General features: G+C 40.6%; 1 protein-coding gene across 1 annotated transcript in view; it reads left to right on the top strand.

Annotated features, from left to right (window-relative positions):
* Positions 1–20,071, top strand: part of tbc1d32 (TBC1 domain family, member 32) — a 54,445-nt gene that overhangs the window by 15,124 nt on the left and 19,250 nt on the right. Inside the window, exons 16-28 of the mRNA XM_058379353.1 lie at positions 2,795–2,922; positions 3,112–3,313; positions 3,813–3,892; positions 4,326–4,464; positions 5,473–5,560; positions 6,240–6,358; positions 7,453–7,572; positions 10,554–10,642; positions 15,367–15,489; positions 16,606–16,714; positions 16,921–17,014; positions 17,892–18,017; positions 18,902–18,985. Of these exons, the coding sequence (XP_058235336.1) occupies positions 2,795–2,922; positions 3,112–3,313; positions 3,813–3,892; positions 4,326–4,464; positions 5,473–5,560; positions 6,240–6,358; positions 7,453–7,572; positions 10,554–10,642; positions 15,367–15,489; positions 16,606–16,714; positions 16,921–17,014; positions 17,892–18,017; positions 18,902–18,985 (1,501 nt within the window). The remainder of the gene's footprint in view (positions 1–2,794; positions 2,923–3,111; positions 3,314–3,812; positions 3,893–4,325; positions 4,465–5,472; positions 5,561–6,239; positions 6,359–7,452; positions 7,573–10,553; positions 10,643–15,366; positions 15,490–16,605; positions 16,715–16,920; positions 17,015–17,891; positions 18,018–18,901; positions 18,986–20,071) is intronic.

The following is a 20,071-nucleotide window of genomic DNA, read 5'->3' as shown; positions in this document are numbered from 1 at the left end:
GCCTTACAGTAACCTACAGCATCACAGTAATCTACAGCCTCACAGTAATCTACAGCCTCACAGTAACTTACAGCCTTACAGTAACCTACAGCATCACAGTAATCTACAGCCTCACAGTAATCTACAGCCTCACAGTAACTTACAGCCTTACAGTAACCTACAGCATCACAGTAATCTACAGCCTCACAGTAATCTACAGCCTCACAGTAACTTACAGCCTTACAGTAATCTACAGCCTTACAGTAACCTACAGCCTTACAGTAACCTACAGCCTCACAGTAACCTACAGCCTCACAGTAACCTACAGCCTTACAGTAACCTACAGCCTCACAGTAACCTACAGCCTCACAGTAACCTACAGCCTTACAGTAACCTACAGCCTTACAGTAACCTACAGCCTTACAGTAACCTACAGCCTCACAGTAACCTACAGCCTTACAGTAACCTACAGCCTTACAGTAACCTACAGCCTCACAGTAACCTACAGCCTCACAGTAACCTACAGCCTTACAGTAACCTACAGCCTTACAGTAACCTACAGCCTCACAGTAACCTACAGCCTCACAGTAATCTACAGCCTTACAGTAACCTACAGCCTCACAGTAACCTACAGCCTCACAGTAACCTACAGCCTTACAGTAACCTACAGCCTTACAGTAACCTACAGCCTTACAGTAACCTACAGCCTTACAGTAACCTACAGTCTCACAGACCCCCTACAGCCTCACAGTAACTTACAGCCTTACAGTAACCTACAGCCTTACAGTAACCTACAGCCTCACAGTAATTTACAGCCTCACAGTAACCTACAGCCTTACAGTAACCTACAGCCTTACAGTAACCTACAGTCTCACAGTAACTTACAGCCTCACAGTAACCTACAGCCTTACAGTAACCTACAGCCTCACAGTAATTTACAGCCTTACAGTAACCTACAGCCTTACAGTAACCTACAGCCTCACAGTAATTTACAGCCTTACAGTAACCTACAGCCTCACAGTAATTTACAGCCTCACAGTAACTTACAGCCTCACAGTAACCTACAGCCTTACAGTAACCTACAGCCTCACAGTAATCTACAGCCTTACAGTAACCTACAGCCTTACAGTAACTTACAGCCTCACAGTAACCTACAGCCTCACAGTAATCTACAGCCTTACAGTAATCTACAGCCTTACAGTAACTTACAGCCTTACAGTAATCTACAGCCTCACAGTAACCTACAGCCTCACAGTAACCTACAGCCTCACAGTAATCTACAGCCTTACAGTAATCTACAGCCTCACAGTAACTTACAGCCTTACAGTAACCTACAGCCTTACAGTAACTTACAGCCTCACAGTAACCTACAGCCTTACAGTAATCTACAGCCTTACAGTAACCTACAGCCTCACAGTAACCTACAGCCTTACAGTAACCTACAGCCTTACAGTAATCTACAGCCTCACAGTAATCTACAGCCTTACAGTAATCTACAGCCTTACAGTAACCTACAGCCTCACAGTAATCTACAGCCTTACAGTAATCTACAGCCTTACAGTAACTTACAGCCTTACAGTAATCTACAGCCTCACAGTAACCTACAGCCTCACAGTAACCTACAGCCTCACAGTAATCTACAGCCTTACAGTAATCTACAGCCTCACAGTAACTTACAGCCTTACAGTAACCTACAGCCTTACAGTAACTTACAGCCTCACAGTAACCTACAGCCTCACAGTAATCTACAGCCTTACAGTAATCTACAGCCTTACAGTAACCTACAGCATCACAGTAATCTACAGCCTCACAGTAACCTACAGCCTCACAGTAATCTACAGCCTCACAGTAACCTACAGCCTCACAGTAACCTACAGCCTCACAGTAATCTACAGCCTCACAGTAACCTACAGCCTTACAGTAACCTACAGCCTCACAGTAATCTACAGCCTCACAGTAATCTACAGCCTCACAGTAATCTACAGCCTCACAGTAACTTACAGCCTTACAGTAACCTACAGCCTCACAGTAATCTACAGCCTTACAGTAATCTACAGCCTCACAGTAATCTACAGCCTCACAGTAACTTACAGCCTTACAGTAACCTACAGCCTCACAGTAACCTACAGCCTCACAGTAATCTACAGCCTCACAGTAATCTACAGCCTCACAGTAACTTACAGCCTTACAGTAACCTACAGCCTCACAGTAATCTACAGCCTTACAGTAATCTACAGCCTCACAGTAACCTACAGCCTCACAGTAACCTACAGCCTTACAGTAATCTACAGCCTCACAGTAACCTACAGCCTACAGTAACCTACAGTCTTATAGACACTTAAAGCCTCACAGTAACCCATAATTTCATCATAATTTACAGTCTTACAGTCCTATAGTAGCTAGCATTCTCACAATAACTTATACTATCAAAGTAACCTACAGTAACGTAGGTTTTACAATAACATATGGCCCTACAGTAACTTATAGTAAGTAACTTTCAGTCCCACAATAACCTATAGTATTAAAGTAACCTATAGTCTCACAGTAACATAAAGTTTCACAGTAACGTGTGGTCCTACGGTAATGTAGAGTCTCACAGTAACATATTATCCATGATTGATAACCGCTAGACTAGAGCCTCAGCTTTGTAACTTTAGTTATTCCTGCTGGGCTCAACATTAAAACTATTCTGAATATTAAAACAGAGATGCAGCACAACACAGCAAAAAGATTTAGCTTCTAGCCTCAAACTGTCATTCTTCATGCATTTCACAATTTGCCAAAAGCCTTTTTCAATTTGTTTTTCTCTTCACAGGCCAAATTAAACTCTCCAGAAAGCAGCCTGACCCATATAGCAGACACGCTCGCGAGAATCGCTACCACCGAACGCGGCTTAGCGCTTTTCCTGTATGAGAGGAAGATTGTCTCTGCCGAGGGTGAAGGGTAAGGAAACCTAATTTAGATTACCATGTCTGCTCTCACGTTCCCACTCAAGCCACTCAGAGACAGCAGTGATAAAATAGTTTTTTTCCCCCTAAATCCCCAAATCTACATAAACAAATAATCAGTGTCAACCAGGATTTACGTGAAAAACTGTATAGGGATATTGTTTTGAGTATTTTTGTGTTTCAGTATTTCAGCAGCGCACGTGATTGTGCAGTTCACTCAGGCACTGCTAGCTAAAGAGCTACGAGCATGCGAAGAGCTACAGAACTCAGCCGCCGTGAAAGGGGCCTTCATTTTCGTGTGCCGTCAGATGTATAACACATGCGAGGGGCTACAAGTGCTCAGACCCTACAGCCTGCACGAATGCATAGCTCAGGCATGGAGAAAGGTAACGTCATTAGTGCTCGCACCTCCAGTATTGTAGCATGTGAAATGATTTATTTATCTTTCGTTGTTTGTCTTTCAAGGCAGGTTTATTTGTATAGCATAATTCCTATAGCGAAAGGAATTCAGCATGTCTTATATATACATAGATAAAAGGTAAGGTAAATAAAACCAGGTAAATGGAGCATGATGAAGGAGGAATGTGTGGTAGTCAAGGAAAAACTGAAGAAAAAAAATCATTTGCTGCCCATAAAATTCTTCGGCATATTTACATTAAGGAAACAATGATGGAAAAAAAATGTTTTTCGCTTCAATGTCTAGGGAAATAGCGGAAATGTACAGACCTTATGCTTATGTGAAGGGCAGAAATATACACTCATTTCTCAGGAAGATTTAGTGGAAGCATTTGGACTAGAATAGCATGAGGAATTAGTCATATTTTCACTGTGAGATCAAGGTGTCTTATGGGGGTTCAGTCTCATTCTGAAGCATTTTCCCTACAGGCGAGTGTGCTGTCAGAAAGAATTCCCACTCCTGTTCCTGGAGCTCTCGCACCATCAGCCTCCCAGGACCTCCACAGCATGTGAGTTTTTGTCTCTTCATCTTCCTGTCTTTCTGATCCAACAGTTTTTAAATTTGGACTCAGATCTCTGGCCAGATAAAAATATGAATCAGTGTGAGTTGACTATTAGAAACATTTTACATCCAAACCTGCATTAAAACGCACTAATAAAAATGTTTAGGAAATTAGAGCAAAAAGTCTCCCTCTTTTTTATTTTATTATACCACAGTGCCACTGAATACTCGATTATGGTCGGTCAGAATGCCTGGTTTAATTTCCTATCATACGTTCTATAATTGTATGGTGGCATTATATTCTCCACATTTTCCTTGTACTCACATGTCCATTTGTATTTGTAGTATTTTCATTCAGGTTTTCTGATGTATAAAAGAAAAAGCATAAAATCAGCATGCAATAGAGTGCCTAAGGTTTAATATTAATTGTGAAACTGCAGAATGGCTTGGGAGGAGATGCTCTTGGACAACCTGCTGAACTTTGCAGCCACTCCGAAAGGCCTGATGCTCCTGCAACAAACCGGAGCCACTCATGAGTGTGTTGCCTACATGTTCACCAGGTTCACCAAAAAGCTCCAGGTACGGTTGGGACAGAATGAAATCTTACACTATAATATCTCTATGGGTATACAAAGAGCACATTAGCAGTATGTCACAGTATAAGAAAAACCTTCCAGAAAAAATAAAAATAAAATTAAGGGTGTACATTATTTTCTTTTCTTTTTTTTTTAAACTTCAGTTTACATTTAATAGCATTGCACCTCACAGCTCCATGGTCCACGGTCTGATCCTGGTCTGTGGTCAGTGTCTGCATGTCCTCCCTTTGTACCTGTGGTTTATCTTCAGGTCCTTCAGTTTCCTCCCAGTGTCCACAACATGCTGATATCTGGATTAGCTTTACTGATTGCTTATATGGGTGATTGTGTGGATGTATGACGGCCTGCGTTGTTCCTGGGATTGACTCAGGATCCTCTATGACCCTCACCAGGATCAGTGGGATACTTAAGATGAATAAATGTCATTTAGATGCTTTAAGTGTATTCATTTTATGCTTTATTTACTTTATCTCTAAACAAACCTTGTTTGAATATTTTACACTTTAGTGGATTTCCGAATTCTGAAATGTTTTGAGACGTCACAGTTTATATTGTTATATCAGAGCAAAATAACACAATAGAGCATAACTATATCAATTTGAAGTTTTCCTTATCGCCCCTTATCAGACGTCTTGAGCATTGCAGTATCTGTCAATCATTATATCGCACACAGGGTTCCAGCTTTTATCACAGTTCTATCTCTTGCAACCGTTTTTATTTCCAGACTGCATCATGCAGCACTGTCTGGAGCTCATGCAGAACAGCTATTACTCCTTCTTACCAGCATATTGTGAAAAGTCAGATGAAATGTAATAAGTTACCAAGAGACAAAACTTTCCAATTGTATCAAAGTCTTTTTCAAGATGCTCAGTAAATACATTCTCCCACACAGCTGCTTGACTCAGTGTTCACATTAGACATAGCAATAGCCTAAAGCCAAAACAGCTTTCATCTCTTTCTGCTCTTATATCTCTCTTCTCTTTTTCATCAGGTTAGCAGGTGTGAGAAGTTTGGCTATGGGGTGATGGTGACCCAGGTTGCAGCTACAGCCCCGGGCATTGTCGCTCTGCGAAGCTCTGGTAAGTTACTCGGAGTCTACGAAGATTTTTATTTTCATTCACTCTCTCTATCATTTTGGTGTATTCTCTAATGAAATTAAGACATATTTTTTTTACTTTATTAATATGTTTGCAAGGTGAAAAATTAATCGTATGTTAAATCAGCGCCATGTTTTTATTTGTGCTTTCTATGTGCTAGAACTGCTAGGACATAGGAGCATGAATTAAAAGAAAACAAAAAAATTAGAATCGATTAAAAGAAAAATCTCTAGTGGGATCCAGACAATCATTAAGCACTGGAATATTTCGATTATAGAAATGGAAGAAATAATCACATTTTTGTCACCTATTTGCAATAAAACAAATTATATGTGTATCTGTAAATTGTCTTATATCACACCACAGTTGTTGACTGATTTTCTATCATTTCACCTATGCGGCAATCAACATGTTTACATAGGTAAATATTTTTAATCTAGTACCATATAGTTTTATAATGGTATAATACTTGTTTTAATATGCTACCGTTTCTACAGTATCAGTTTATTTACAGAGACTTGTATGGTAGACGCTGTACAAAATGCAACAAGTCTTCAGGACAAAAGAGTTTATAATTTTTCTGAAACAAATTTCAGATGAGTGTGTCCCTAGTTTCCATGCAGTCTCCTAACTATTGAAGTTGCTAATCTGTTCCTTACAGGTTTTATCCAGGCCATAGTGGTGGAGTTGTGGTCAGCACTCGAGTGTGGCAGAGAGGACGTGAGAGTCGTCCATCCCAAATCCATCCCAATGGAGCCTATCGATAGGAGCTGCCTCAAAGTAAGGCTTTTTTGTTTTTCTATCTCCAGAATTTGTTCCAAGCCTCCTGGTGGTCCAGCGGCAGGATCTCTTGCTCTCATTGCCACAGCCTGGTTTCGATTCCCAGGCAGGGAGCTGACCCGACCACTAAACTGTTAACTCTCAGTGCCGGTCCCAAGCCTGGATAAAATGGGAGGGCTGTGCCAGGAAGGGCATCTGGCGTAAAACCTGTGCCAAATCAAAATATGTGGCCCAAATGATCCGCTTTGGTGACTCCGAACAGGGATCAGCCGGAAGAACAACATCAACATTTCCAGATTTTGTTCCCATTCGCCTTTATAATAAGCTCCACTCTTCTGGGAAGGCTTCCCATTAGATTTTGGAGTGTGAATATGGGGATTTGTGGGGAAAAAAACCACGATAAGTTAAGGCACTGATGTTCGGCTGAAGAGGTCTGGGGTTCAGACGGTGTTCCAGCTGATTCCAAAGATGTTCAGTGGGATTGAGGTTAGGGCTCAGTGGACGACACTTGAGTTCAATGGAAATGTTATGATGGAACAGCTTTGGGCCTCTGAGTTCCAGTGTTTTAATGCTACTTTGTGCCAACAGTTTAGGCAAGAACCATATATGGTCAGAGGAAGTGATGGTCAGTATTTCCAAAAGTATAGTCTGTGCATTAGTCTTCAATTAATGTAGCTATGAGTGATGGCAGTTTTCATGCTAGCTCCATCTGCCCCGCTCAGTCACAGTGTCTCCTCTGAGACAGAGTGTGATGGGATTGTGATGTGCAGATTTGGATGCAGCCTTTTTTTATGCAAGCTGCAAAACACCCAAAGTAACTTGATGAATGAAATGTGGAAAATTAGCGAAATGTGTAACTATGTGGAAGTTTTAACTTCTTTTGATTCGTTGTGTGTGTGTGTGTGTGTGTGTGAGAGAGAGAGAGTGTATATTTTAAAGATGCATGGTTCGGAGACCCTTACTGCTCTTATTCATTTGTCTGAAATATTAATGATGCATCACAGCAGTGCATCAGGACATAAGCAGCACATGTTAAATGGGTCTTTGGAAAATCCAGCTGTTCTTTTCAGTGTGTTTGTGTTTGTGTTTTATAGTCGTTCCTAACACTGGTGAACCTGCTGTCCTCTCCACATGCTGTGCTGGAGCTACTGGGACACGAGGTGCTTCCCAACAAGACAGAGTACAGTCTGAGAGAAATGCCCACCTCCATTATTGTGAGTGTATCTGTCTGTCTGTCTGTCTGTCTGTCTCTCTCTCTCTCTCTCTCTCTCACACACACACACACACACACAGCAACAATTAGTGCACAAGATAGAATGCTCTCATTCTGACAGTCAGGCATTCGTTAGTGCTTTAGGGCTCCACACTGGCAATAAAACTTGGCCATTTGAGTTTAAAACTTCAAGGAACAGATCTATCATTTACTGACACTGGAGACTCCTTACATAAATGTTAAATAATTGTCTACATACATAATGTTTTAACATACACTATATTGCCAAAAGTATTCGCTCACCTGCCTTGACTCGCATACAAACTTAAGTGACATCCCATTCCTAATCCATAGGGTTCAATATGACGTCGGTCCACCCTTTGCAGCTATAACAGCTTCAACTCTTCTGGGAAGGCTGTCCACAAGGTTTAGGAGTGTGTTTATGGGAATTTTTGACCATTCTTCCAGATGCGCATTTGTGAGGTCACACACTGATGTTGGACGAGAAGGCCTGGCTCTCAGTCTCCGCTCTAATTCATCCCAAAGGTGTTCTATTGGGTTGAGGTCAGGACTCTGTGCAGGCCAGTCAAGTTCATCCACACCAGACTCTGTCATCCATGTCTTTATGGACCTTGCTTTGGTCACTGGTGCACAGTCATGTTGGAAGAGGAAGGGGCCAGCTCCAAACTGTTCCCACAAAGTTGGGAGCATGGAATTGTCCAAAATGTCTTGGTATGCTGAAGCATTCAGAGTTCCTTTCACTGGAACTAAGGGGCCAAGCCCAGCTCCTGAAAAACAACCCCACACCATAATCCCCCTCCACCAAACTTTACACTTGGCACAATGCAGTCAGACAAGTACCGTTCTCCTGGCAACCGCCAAACCCAGACTCGTCCATCAGATTGCCAGATGGAGAAGCGCGATTCGTCACTCCAGAGAGTCCAGTGGCGGCGTGCTTTACACCACTGCATCCGACGCTTTGCATTGCACTTGGTGATGTATGGCTTGGATGCAGTTGCTCGGCCATGGAAACCCATTCCATGAAGCTCTCTGCACACTGTTCTTGAGCTAATCTGAAGGCCACATGAAGTTTGGAGGTCTGTAGCGATTGACTCTGCAGAAAGTTGGCGACCTCTTCGCACTATGCGCCTCAGCATCTGCTGACCCCGCCCCAGTTTACGTGGCCTACCACTTCGTGGCTGAGTTGCTGTCGTTCCCAAACACTTCCACGTTCTTATAATACAGCTGACAGTTGACTGTGGAATATTTAGGAGCGAGGAAATTTCACGACTGGATTTGTTGCACAGGTGGCATCCTATCACAGTTCCACGCTGGAATTCACTGAGCTCCTGAGAGCGACCCATTCTTTCACAAATGTTTGTAAAAACAGTCTGCATGCCTAGGTGCTTGATTTTATACACCTGTGGCCATGGAAGTGATTGGAACACCTGATTCTGATTATTTGGATGGGTGAGTGAATACTTTTGGCAATATAGTGTATCATCATCACTGCTTGTTTGGGTCTAATAATGTGATAATGGCAGACATTTTATTCCGTTATTTGCTCACACACTACTGTTGCTGTGGTCACTTACACACTTATACACATACAGTATATTGCAGTAATATTTTAACTGTAATTTTATTTCCTCACATACACTATATTGCCAAATGTTTTTGGACACCCCTCCAAGTCATTGATTTCAGAAGTTGTTTTTCAGGGGTTGGGTTCTGCCCCTTAGCTCCAATGAAAGGAACTCTTAATGCTTCAGGTTACCAAGACTTTTTGGACAATTTCATGCTCCCAACTTTGTGGGACCAGTTTGGGGATGACAGAGTCCTGACCTCAACCTGATAGAACACTTTTGGGATGAATTAGAGCGGAGACTGTGAGCCAGGCCAAAACTTAGACGTCTGCCTTTACATGCACATGGAGTTGGCCTGCCCTTTGCAGCTATAACAGCTTCAACTCTTCTGGGAAGGCTTTCCACAAGGTTTAGGAGTGTGTTCATGGGAATTTTTGACCATTCCTCTATAAGTGCATTTGTGAGATCAGGCACTGATGTTGGGCTGGAAGGTCTGGCTCACAGTCTCCACTCTAATTCATCTCAAACGTGTTCTATTGGGTTGAGGTCAGGACTCTGTGCAGGCCAGTCAAGTTCCTCCACACCAAACAACACCTGAATTCAATGACTATGGGATGTCCCAAAACATTTGGCAATATAGTGTATTTAACATTAATTTCAGAAGCCAAATGACAAAATAAGCAGGTGTCTAAACTCTAAATTGAGTTTAGATGTGAAATGCTTATATATATTTTTATATTGTTTCTTCTGCTCAGGCAAGAAGTCTAATATTTCCACTAAGGTTAAATCCTGAAAGTGAAATGGGAAGAGGAGAAAAAACATCAGGAGCTAGGCATCCACTGTGATCAGTGGAGATCGATTACAGTTTATTTACTGCACTGAAATATTATTTAATCAACAGCAATTAAATCTAAAATGTCAGTATAAATTACGTAGCATTTGTCATAGAATGACATCTCAAGCAGACTAAATAACATCACTGCATTCTGTAGATAATGGGTTTCTCTGTGATTCACAAACTTTAGTTTTTTTCAGTTTGATATATCAGTGTGTTAGCAAAGCGTAGACAAAGGCTGATTGGACACCATTATTTGTGCTCACACTCATGCTTGCCAATATGTATACTCAGAATGAATTAGATCCTAAACTGATTTGTGTCTCTACATAAATACTAACTCAACATCTGCCATCCAATTACAGGCAAGTATTCACGCTGGTCACGGCATTAGTTGTAATCACCCCTCAGATATATGGCTTGTGGTAGTAAGAGAATCAACAATCACTCCTGCAGCTTGATTTCTTGCCATAAGAGGGCAGGCTTTGACCAGAGATGATTTGTGCATCCCTGAATTCCAGCATCATCATCCTCACCTGCCTTTCTCTTCTCTCCCCTCAGGACGTGATGGACCGCCTCGTCGTTATTAACTCTGATGCCAAAATCCACTCCCTGTTCAACTACGAGCAGTCACACACATTTGGCCTTAGGTACGATCAATAGTTCTCTCTCAGCTTCTTCTCTCTGACTCTATCCCTCTCTTTCTCTCACTCTTTTTCCTTCTGAATGGAATGAGAGAGTACAAAGGAACGGCAGCACCATTTAGTGCAACATTATCTGATTAGTCCTTGTCGCTCCATTTATTCTCTTGCTCTTTCGATCGATGAGGCCTGATTTGGCTCTCTGTGTTTGCCATGCTATGATTATGTCAGATAACGGGATTTCACATTAGGAAGATCAGTGTTAGAAAGGATGTAAAACTGACCAAGAAAGTTGGAAAAACCAATTACCTTTGAGTAAGTGCTGTGAGTAAAACCCATTCATCATTGACTGCAGATGTAATCATAGCTGGAGCAGAACTTTTTTATATCAATTAAGGGTGTATTAATGTTTTTATTAGGAGGGTGATATACCACGGTCTTCAGCATTTATTATTTCATAAACTGTGCTTATGGGTATCTACAGACTCAAATAATTTTGATTAGTGCAGCATGTTGCCTGCCCCTAGACATTTCTGAAAGTGATACACCCCTATTACACCCAGCTGCTGGGCAAGGTGTCCTGGACCAACTCCATCTCAGCAGGTAGAATCCTCATAGCCCTTTTTCATGCATGCTCTTCTCCCTAACTGCCTCCTACAGGGAGGCACATGGCACTTCTGCAGAGTGTTAATTTGACAGCAAGGGTGTTATGTTCTGAGATCGAAGTTCCTTTGCTGGATGAGATGTTTAATGAATGGTGTGGGCGTGCATGTGATGTGCTATTGTTTTCTTTTGTGCTTTTTGAAACATTATTGCTTTACGTGCAATTTGGCCTGCCTCATTTGCCAATGCTTTCAAGTCCTGTTGTTCATGTTAAATTCATCCAAGGATCGTGTGATTTCCAACTGCGTGCTTTTGCACTACTAATCATGGCACAGGATGGCACCCTCATGAGGTGTTTTCTCCCCCAGAAGGACTGTTATTACTCTTGCAAGGGGGTGGTATATCTCTTCAGAAGCAGTGCTTAGCCTCCCTGAAGTAGTATTCTGAGAGTTCTCCCAGATAGAGAGTTTATCCACCCTACGTGGAATGTTAAACCACCCCAGGAAAAATGGTGAGTCTCTCAGAAGTAGGGGTAGGTACTTTTGGGTTAAGTCACAAGAATTTTGGCTTCCTGAAAAGCAAGTTTGCCAGCACAGGAGAAATGTTTAACCACCCCATAAGGAGTGTCTGGCCATCCCAGAAGTGTTGTACCAGCCAGGAGGGACTGTTCAAACACCCCAGAAAAAGTGGTCAGCCTCCACAGGAGAGTGCTTAGCCACATGAGAAGGACTGTTAATTATCCTAAACTGAGTATTGAGCCTCAACAAAAGGAGTTTTTCTTTGCTGACTGATGAGAATTGTTAGCCATTCTAATAGGAGTTCCTTCCCTGGAAGAAGTGTTGGGCAAACCTGAAGAGGAATTAAACTCAGCACAAGTGTTCAGCCTCCCAGAAGGATTAGTCAGTTCTCCATGGATGGAGTGTTCACTGGGAAGTAGTATTTTGCATTCCAATGGTGTTGTGCTGGTGGTTGTGTTCAACCCAGAAATTCCTCCCTATGGAGGACTGTTTAGCCCCACCAAGAACTGTTAGGTACCCAAGAATGTTTCTCATCCTCAATAAAGGAGTCTTACAGCAGGGGGGTAAGCTTTCCCAGAATGACTGTTGGGTACTTGAGAAGGTTGTAAGCCTTCCCCAGAAGGATGGTTTAGCTTCTCCTGAATGATTGCCAGGTAACCCAGATGGGGGGATAAACTTCCCCAGAAGGAGAGTTTAACCTCCCTATAATGATTTTTTGGTAACCCAGTTGGCTGGGGGAAGCCTCCCAGAGAGAAAGGGTTTTAGCTTCCCATGAATGATTGGGGGTTAAGCCTCCACAGAAAGAATTTCTATGCTTCCTTTAAAGGAGGGTCTATCTTCCCCAGAATGAAGCTAAACCCCTTGAGAAGTAGTGTTCCCATCACAGAATGAGTATTCAGGCTTCTAGAAGGTATGATTGGTACCAGTTTTAACCCAAAGGAGTGTTTGCCTCTGAGAGAAAGTGTTTTGCTTCTTGAGAATAAATTATGTTTCAAACCTAAGAAGGAGTGCACAGAAGCAGTATCTCAGATACTTTAGGATTAACAAATTCAGAAGGGGGATATACCTTTAAGTGCATGAGGTACCACAGATTGAAAGATCTAGCTTCCCTGGAAGGAATATTGAGGACCCCAATATGGGGGAAGGCAACCTTGAAGGAATGTCTAGCTTCCTCAGTAGAAGTGTGGTCGACACCTGAGAATAAGTGTTGACCATGACCGAATGTGTCCCAGCCTCTCAGAAAGTGTTAGCCATCTATGAGTAGGAGAGAATCTATATACCCTACCTTTGTATGCAGAGTTGCAAGGTATCATTGCTTTGCCTTGTCAGATAATGATACAGCTGAAATAAAGCCTGAATGCTCTTACTTAGCTTAAAAATAATCCAACTGATTGGTAAAGCAGCATACAGTAAGGAAGCTGTAGGCTGGTAAAGGGCTCACAGGGTTGGATCCCACCCGTCACGTCTGACTCAGTGACTGCATGTGTCGTTACACTGGAGGTGTCAGGTCTAAATCCGCCTCTCAGATATTCATCATCTCACACCGATATACTTTCCTTCCCACACATCAACATAACATTCCTCTGAAAGGAGTGAATGTAAAAAAAGGTTGTTGTCTGCTGAGTTTCTTATCTTCAGCTCCAGTAAGACCCAGAGGAAGTTTAATATATTGATGACAAGGGCTATCAAATAAAGCAGATAACCTGTGTGATTATGCAGTTTATATGATTGCCTTCGAAATGCACATCTGCAAAGAGCTTTCAGTTTAGCATTAAATTACATTTCGGCGGTGTTCAGCTCAGTTCAGAATTGACTGAAGGTTTTTTCATGGGTGTGCCAAGCTGAAGAAAAATTCACACTGACTCCATTATAATGTTCTGATTTACTAAGAACCCGAATAATGCACAAGCATTTATATTTACAAGGGGATAAATTGTAAAAAAAAAAAAAAAAAAAAAAAAGATTAGAACGCACTGGATGATTTCCAAAGAATAATTGCATCACATGCATGCAGAGTAGGGTTAAAAACATAAGGTTTTTGAGTGTGTGATTTGTTCTTGTTAGCCAGGGTAAGTCAAAATGTAAATTATAATGCCGATTAAATGCTGTAGAATAAATCGAAAAACTACAAAATATATACACAATGTGAATCTAAAATAAATGAGTGTATGCTAGACTCACAATCTGTTTAAAGGATGTTATCATCAGAGGCATGAAACTGTAGATAATATCTAATAAAAAGCCATTTAACATTTAAAAAATGTTTTTCATGTGGCTGAAATGGACTTCTGCAAATGTAATACATGTTCTTCAGGCTCATTAGCTTATTGTTCCCATAGGGACTTGCAGTAATTCACATTGTGGGTAATAAAACAATCTATTTGCACAGGCTCGACTCCTTATTTTGCGTTTTAAGGTACAAATGTTCCAGAATGCATATTCATTAAGGCAAACACTCAAAATAAAAACCACCAACACATGCAGATTCACTCATATTAATATTAAAGAGAGGAGCAGTCCTCTGTGAGCTACATTACTAAATGGACTTGCATTTTTTTTGAAAGTTGGAATATGTTTCAAACTCACTGACATATACATATACATTATGCATGTGTACATGGTTTGTATGTGTGTGTGTGTTTCAGCGACACCATTAAAAAAAAGTGAATAACATTGATTATCTCATTACTATGGCATCTGTCATGGGGTGGGATATATTAGGCGATATTGTTTAGGTAGGTGGTATGTGTCAGACCACCATCCACATCCTAAGGTATGCTACAGTAGCTCTTCTGTGGAAATCAGACCAGGCAGGCTAGCCATTACTCTCCAAGCTTAGCAATGAGCCTTGGGTAGCCATGACCCTGTTCACTGGTTGTTCATGCTTAGACCACTTTTGTTAGGTACTAAACATTGCATACTGGCAACACCCACAAGACCTGCTGTTTTGGATATGCTTTGACCCACTGGTCTAGCATCATCTAGCCATCACACTCCTTACTGTTGCCCATTATTTCTGCTTCCAACACATCAACTTCAAGAACTCACTCTTCACTTGCAACATAATATATATTTATGTTATTTACTTCCCAATTATTCACATTACCTGTCAGTGGTTTTAATGTTATGGCTGATCGATTCAAATGCCATAGCTTGGAAAATCTTCCCAACATCTGGTGCAGAAGCCAGGATTCTGATTTAGCCTTACTCTCTGAAGAGGTTAGAGTACTCTGGAGACTCCTCTTGAATCAAGCTTCAGTGCCATCGTTAGTATCCATTAGAGAGAGAAATCAGAGTCTCATCACAACTACACCAGCTCACCCCCGCACCCTGTACCCACCTACACACACTTATTCAGAGCTGCTCTAATACTCTCCACTCACATAAAACATCCTCAAAGCTAAAAGTCCAGGCTTTTATCATTTCACTGATTTATTTATTTATTTCAGTTTGATGAACAAAGCATAGTTGTAAGTAGTACTTTATCTTTGAATTGGGTTTCTAAACCTTGTTTCTATACAATTTTTTGCAGCAATATTATCGTAGAGGCAAATATGTGTTTTTCCCCCTTTCGTTTCATCAGATCAAACCCATCCTCTTTTCCTCCTTTAGGCTCCTGAGTGCTATGTGCTGTAACCTGGACTCCCTTCTGCTCTTGGAGTCTCAGTATAAACTCTCAGACGTTCTGCTTCAGAGTCAGAAGGACAACGTCTTCGAGTCCTCAACTGGCCAAGAGTATATGCAACATATCTTACACACTTATCTCCTCCTCATTACTTCCCAGGGACAAGCTTAGGGGCATGCTGTTATGGGAAAACAATCAGTGACTCTTCATGACAGAGGAATTTGTGCTTTGTTTTTTTTTGAGTAACATGAAGAAAAACACACTCATATTCAAGGGCACTAATAAAAGGAGAGGTTGGTGAGGGCAGACTGTTTATAGCAGCTGTAACGTGCTATAAGTTATTACAAGAACTCAATGGTTTCAAAACATTAAATGTAACTATAACCAGATTAAAAAAAATATGAAACAGTGGCAAATTATGTGGTATAAAAGGAATAAATATGACATGCAGTTATTAGGAAATCTTCAGCTTTAGAGTGGTAACAGTAGGTATGTTTCGTGCTGAGTCGACTCACACCACCATATTGTTGATTATTTTCCTCTAACAGCATGTCTCCAAGCATAGTGTGCATGACAGTCTCCAGCTATTTACCCGAGTAATTTAGTCAATAATTTTTCACTGATGTATTTAATCAGCAGAGCCACAGTTGAAGACGTTTGAATGTTTGTATTGTTGCTTATTTAGCTGTGAGATCATTGTTGCTAACGAATAAGGGAAGCAATAGCGTAATGCAAATCCCATGCCTGATTTATCATACTTAACGGAAACGAGATCTAACAGGAAACTGGTTAACATAAGTGAATCAGAAATAGGCTTCCTGACACTGTATGATACACAGTTCTATATAAAATGGACAAAAGCTCCTCACAAATGCAGTCACAGCAGTTATCTTGAAGTTGGAACTACTCAGCATGTACACTGGTATAACTACCATATTCCTTACTTGGTAGCTATGTTAGACTGGTAGCCCCAGTGCAAAAGTGAACCAGGCACAAAATGGGTTTTTTTGGCAAAAATGGAAGATTTTTGATCCGAAGGTTTCCTGTAAATTCCACAATGGGCTTCTTTACACCTGTTAATGGCTTATGTCCAATTGAAGGCATTATTTCCTCTTCAGTTCCAGTTAACAGTTTAATAATTACCAACCACTATCAACCAGAGCCCAAAATAATAACTAACACCATTTTTAAGATAATCTTTTGTTGACGTTTACTTTTTTATCTAGTGAGTTTATCATTGATGGCCTGTCTGTGGAGAGAAATCACATCCTGGTTCGAATGAATGTAATTGGTGGCCCTTCCGAAAGGAGACTTCCTCCCAGAGCACTGCAGAAGGTTAGAATGCTCATTCTTCCTCATATGAGCTAAATTGGAAATTAAAGCATACATTGATGCCTTTTATCTTTGCTATATTATGATTTCCTATAAATGGTTTCTTATTTATTCGCTCTGTTCCCTAATTCCATCCATGATAGTTTATTATTCATTTACAGTGATAATGGGGGCAATTCATTATTTAACATTGTGCATCTTCCTTTTAGGGGAACGATCCATACCCGTGGCCTATATTCTCGGCCTTCCCTGTGCCCACATGTTACACCCTCGAATTGCCAAAGACCTCCTGGACTAAACAAGGTAAGAAGCTGCTGGTAAAACACTAGTTTATTCAGTGGTGTTAAAGCAGCTCGACTTAATTTCCACCCATTTTTTTCTGTATAGTCACTAATTCGTTTAGTCTGGTATTTATTTTACTTGTAGCTCCTCTCCTAGACTCAGCCCCCACCACATCATGTAAAGTTCAGTAAAGGGGGTGAAGTCAGTTAGGAAGGACAAGGTTAGGCTTGTCAGTATTTATTGTGATTACAGTTCACTTCACAAGCACCCGAGGACTTAATTCTCAGTCCTGGGATTCAAATTGGGCCTCAACCTAATCACTAGCTCAGTCTCATAATTGCTGAGTTGTCACTTTCAATTCTACAGAGGGCTTTGTTTAATTGCTTTTAAATCCTGATAAAGGGATAGCTATGTTTTTGCTACTGATGTATGGAGTCACATTTCATATATTAATGACATATTTCCCCTTGAAAAAGAGAAACAGGAAAAAAAAAATGAAGCAGGCACATGTCTACCTTAAAAATCATTCCCAAACGTAGATCAGTGAAGCATCTCTGTAAAATGTCTGCTAAAAAATCACCAGGTTTAGCTTCATCTCTTATCTGCTGTCATGTCGGCACATCTGTATCTCCAAGTTAAACCTGTCTCAACGTTACATGACCACAGACTGGTGAAGCGAGCCAGCTCCTGAGCGTAATGCCCCCGATTTATTCAGTTTTGTCTGGCAAAACATTTGTAAGGCAAAGAGCATGGCATTTCATGTCTTATCAAAGGTCACGCTTAGTTGATTGAGTGTAGCCTCCTTCATAAAGCCTAAGGACTGGTTTTAAAAGTCCTAAAATAATAAGAAATTCATGAATTCGTGAAAACGACTAGTGTTGTTTGTGTATCGCTCCAGACTCTGAGGTGAGCGCTTTCCTGACTTCCTCTAAAGATGGCGAGAGAGATGAAAACTGGATGGACAACTGCAGGAGACACCTGTGCAAAGCCATTACTACCAAATCCAGCGTTCTGACAGGAAGTGGTAAGCGCTGACATTTACACACTGAGGACAGATGCTTAAGCATGCTGCAGGTCTCCAGGGGCAGGCATATTTGTTGACAGCATTAACTTAATAAAAGCTTGGTTTGCTGTGTGCGATTCACAGCCCGGTTTTGACATCTCACACTGTGAAAAAAAATTGTTCAGTTGGGAGTTGAGATCTTAGAATAAATAATGTGCCATGCCAACAAAAATGGTTTCCCCTCATTTTCTCCTTTATTTGCCACTTCTCATCTGCCAGCCTTTCAAATGACATCTACCAACCAGGGGGTTTGAAGGCTAACACGCTTCCTCTGAGACACGTGAAGCTAGGAAGCTCAGGGCAGGTTAATGCATTTGGTTTAATGCACTTTCACTCGGATCATCTCATATAGATTAAAAGACGGCTCAAATCATCTTCACCTGCCGTAACAGAGACTGCACAAACGCCACAAATTTTCCACTGTGCCTGTTGCGCAAGGTGTTCTCCAGGGACGTGACCTCGGTCCTGTCCTGTTTATGAATTACACGCTGCCCTTTGTGACATGATTCACCAACACAGCCAGAAGTTTCACAGTAACGCCAGTTTCCCGTATTCTGAAATTGTTTTAACTACATTTGGGAAAAGGGGGAAATGGTGTCATTTTATTTATTTATTTATTTTTTTAGACAACCTATAGCTCATATTCATAAATCATTGTGCGTTTAATTCTGTTTATTCCTTATAAGAACAGCAAATGGTGTTATGAAAAATAGGGACACTTGCATTACATCACATTATATAAGCTTTCTGAGGCATTATCAGATTTTATATAAAATGTTTACAAGGAATTAGAAAGTATTATAAGCACACTTATACTGATTTTCGAATATGGCTGTTTCCCATAGTGCTAGCCGATCTTCTGGAGAGGGCAGTGCTGCACCTCTCCTCCTCTCCACCCCACTGCTTCTTCCCACCTGCAGAATATAAAGGTCAGTATTCATATGAAACCACCGGTCAGTTACAGGCTCCTTTTTCTTTAGTGCTTTGCCATAAATTTTCTTAGAAGTATATAAATGAACTGTAGAGCTCTTTTCACGAGCGCAGCCTTTGTTCTTTTTTTTCCTTACATAGTATATCAATCGTAGTATATCACCAACTGAAACCATAGCAACGATACCTACTAGTTCTAGTTAGTAGCTAGTGTCAGTTAACTACCTAGTCTAGCTTTTTGGATTTTTCAGTAAAAATGATGGAATAAGGATTAGAAGGTGGTTTGCCTTTGAAAATTTGGAGGCAGAGAAATTGATTGAGCTGCATGTGTGACTTTGAGGTTATGCAGCCACCAAATCATCATCAGTGTCCTCCACGGTTGTTTTGAACCCCAAATTCCCACCTGATTGGTTGGGAAGTAAAACCTCTCTTGGTAATTTCATTACCGCTTGGTGGAAGAAGTTCAAGCACAATAGATTTGCTTGAAAAATGTTATTTATTTATTGATTGATTGATTGATTTATTTATTTATTTCATTTTTAAGGCATGTATTAAAGTTTTTTTTTTTATAAAGTTTCACCAAAACTCGTCATCTTCTCTGAATTCTTAAATGACTAAATTATAGGAAAGTCTTACAAAAACTTCCTCTTTCCATTAAGCAGCTATTTTGTAACACTTTCTCCAAAAGTCATATTTATGTTAAACACATTCACATGATGCTATGATACATTAATAAGACATTATAGATTTTTTTGACCTGTACTAATTTTTTTTTATTTTTATATTTAATAAATAAATTATATTTATAAGATTTTTAGATGCAACTAAATGCATTATAAACATTTCTATAAGCTGTAATGCCTTTCCATCTATTATTGTACCACTCTTTATAACACTATAAGCGTATTCATAGGATATTATATATACCACCTTTAAAGAACACGTCACCAGCTATTGTTTTGACAATGAAGTAAATTAAGGTGAATTATTATTTAGTTTGGAGGAACAGTCACACTACAGACTGTCTATAATATATTGTCATGCATGCCTTTTTAACTCTGCTGTTAATTTGTATTAGCTTCATC

This window comes from Hemibagrus wyckioides, linkage group LG25, assembly GCF_019097595.1.
Source record: "Hemibagrus wyckioides isolate EC202008001 linkage group LG25, SWU_Hwy_1.0, whole genome shotgun sequence".
Classification (NCBI taxonomy): Eukaryota; Metazoa; Chordata; class Actinopteri; order Siluriformes; family Bagridae; genus Hemibagrus; species Hemibagrus wyckioides.
Note: the sequence above shows the minus strand (reverse complement) of the source record. Positions and strands in the feature narration are given on the sequence as shown.